Source organism: Penaeus chinensis, chromosome 13 (genome assembly GCF_019202785.1).
Source record: "Penaeus chinensis breed Huanghai No. 1 chromosome 13, ASM1920278v2, whole genome shotgun sequence".
Classification (NCBI taxonomy): Eukaryota; Metazoa; Arthropoda; class Malacostraca; order Decapoda; family Penaeidae; genus Penaeus; species Penaeus chinensis.
Window position 1 is genome coordinate 3,959,592 of NC_061831.1, and position 2,500 is coordinate 3,962,091.

At 40.4% G+C, this 2,500-nt stretch overlaps 2 protein-coding genes across 3 annotated transcripts in view; both read left to right on the forward strand.

Moving 5' to 3' along the window:
• LOC125031850 (zinc finger protein 581-like) overlaps positions 1–1,736 on the forward strand; it is a 6,117-nt gene extending 4,381 nt beyond the window's left edge. The window contains exon 2 of the mRNA XM_047622837.1: positions 978–1,736. Coding sequence (XP_047478793.1) covers positions 996–1,346 — 351 coding nt within the window. The 5' untranslated portion in view covers positions 978–995 and the 3' untranslated portion in view covers positions 1,347–1,736. The remainder of the gene's footprint in view (positions 1–977) is intronic.
• The window catches only part of LOC125031849 (longitudinals lacking protein, isoforms H/M/V-like), a 63,471-nt gene that overhangs the window by 51,697 nt on the left and 9,274 nt on the right, over positions 1–2,500 (forward strand). The window lies entirely within an intron of this gene.

A 2,500-nucleotide genomic window follows, 5' to 3' on the forward strand; every position in this document is an offset into this window, starting at 1 on the left:
AAAAGAGAAAATTAATTATATAGTAATGATACTTTTATGCCATTTTTTTTATTTATTTAGAAAGTTGTAGATCATCAGATTGAAACATGAATTTCCAGGCAACCATTAACCTCCAACCATTGACGCAAAGTATCATAGGGATCTTTAAGCAGAATGCCTGATTTTATGGATTTTATTTGTCTTCAGCCCATGTGTTCTTTAATGTGGAGATCTTAGGACTCGGAAAATTTCAGTAAAGAAGATGGAAATTTCTATACGTGAACCATATTCTAAAGCCTAATGACAAACTATTAATAAAATTCAAACTGAGAAGAGTGCAACCGTTTTATCAATAATTGGTCTATGAATAGTTTAATTTTAGATGAACAGATTTGCTTCCAAATATAGTAAATCACATGTTAAAGAAATACCTAGGAATAAATGGTTATTTCCCGTTTGCTATTGGAAGTGAGAAACGGTAAGCATTTAATTTCCTGATATTCCCAGTGAACTTTATTGGTAAATGGAGATTGATGCGTTTTAGAAAGGTTTTAGAAACTTTACCTTGTGAATTCATACTGGGATTGAGACTTCATACTTAAATATTGTTACAAGGATAACAACAATATTACTATTTATTGCCTAATTCCATGGAAACATTTCTAAAAATATCTGAAAGTTCTCCGGGTGGTGGAGATAGGCTCTAAATTTAGTCCATGCTTTAATGTGACTGCTGATGGGATCTAGGACTCCATTTGATTCATATCATATTCGATGTGCGTGACCCTTAACTCTGGTGAAAATGTACAGATGAAAGAAATAGACGATTTTGCTTAGACTTAAATGGACTAACTTTAGTTTTGTCCTTGCTACTAATTGTTTTTGTTTTGCCACATGCTTTTGACTAAAGTGAAGGTTGGTTGTGTTGGTGTTAAGGGGCGGTGTCCGTCATTGTTCATCTTCAAAGGCTGGTTAACGGTGTGGTCTCTCTTCCCTAGGGTGCCCTTGACCAGGTCATGGCCTCCACGGGGATGTTGACCGGGGACTCGGGCGGGCGCCAGTGCCCCTTCTGCCCTCGCACCTTCGCCTTCCCCAGTTACCTGCAGCGGCACCTCACGTTGCACACCGGGGAGAAACCCTTTAGCTGCCATCGCTGCAACAGTCGCTTCACGCGTCGCAACCACCTGAAGGAGCACCTCATGAGGAAGCACGGGCAGCACCCGGTTGCCCCCACCCATCTGCCCTCCTCCGCCGCCATAGCCAGCGCCGCCCACCCGCCCAGTGGCGCCTCGACGTTCCGCCCGCCGATCTCCTCGACGTCGGCGGCTTCCACGTCGCACGTAACAGACGTCCTTCACTTGGACTGAGCGCTGAAGCCACGCCAGGGCGCCGATCCACGGAAGTTTTGATCTTACATTTATGCCTTTGGTTCGTCACGCATTTGCTTTTGAATGGCGTCGCCAGTTGTGGTGGAAAGGGCTTCTCCGAGTGAGTTTCGTGTCACACTTGAAATAGAAGAAATGTGATCAATTAAGGAAGAGTTAAAAGAGGCCGGGTTGATAATCCTGCACTCAACCGAGACCCCAAATTGCCTTGTGTAATAGGACTACGTGCGTGGTACTAGCGCAGTACTTGTTGAAGAAATTTTAACGAATATGATTTTATAGTGATGTCAAAAGTAAAGTTTATTTTTGTTTACATATATTAAAAGTTTATTTCTCTTGAATTTTATAATAGTTCATAAATAATAAAAGTAATATTAAAACTCAGTATCATTAACCTGTCCATATATTTGTTGTATAAGCTAACATGTAATGGAATAAATTATAGGTAATGGTTATCAAAGTCCTCGTAGTTTTGTTTATTAGAAACGCGCGCGCAGGTGTGTGTGTGTGTGTGTGTGTGTGTGTGTGTGTGTGTGTGTGTGTGTGTGTGTGTGTGTGTGTGTGTGTGTGTGTGTGTGTGTGCGCGCGCGCGTGTGTGCGTGCGTGCGTGCGCGTAAACGCTTCTTCATTTCTATCGATTGTCTAAACATAGGATGCAACTAGTTTCCCTGTCCTTATTATTATAAATGTTATTATTATAGTTATTGCTATTTTTTGAGGGGGGGGGGGGCGATTGGCGTGGTCCGTAGTGGGGAAAAATATTAACTTATATTAGATTTGTTATTAACTTAAAAAAAGCGTGATCTAGTATTTGAGATGGAAGTGCTCATGTATCGCGATTAGTAAATTTAGGACGATTTTCTGTCCTTACTGAACATATCGTCACGTTTATTCAGTTGAGGCTGCCGACACTTTTTTTTTTTTCTTTTTTTTCATCGGTTGGTTTATCTAAACTAGAACAGAACACAGCCATTAAGTGTATTATTGCATTGTGAGCAACCATGTGTTTGTTCTTTCAGATATGTTTGTCTATAGGTTCAAGGCGGGTTGAGTAGTTTTCAGAGGGGTTGTAGTAACGTCTGAAAACACCACAGCTATTAGATAAATAAATAAAATAAAATAAAATAAATAAAATA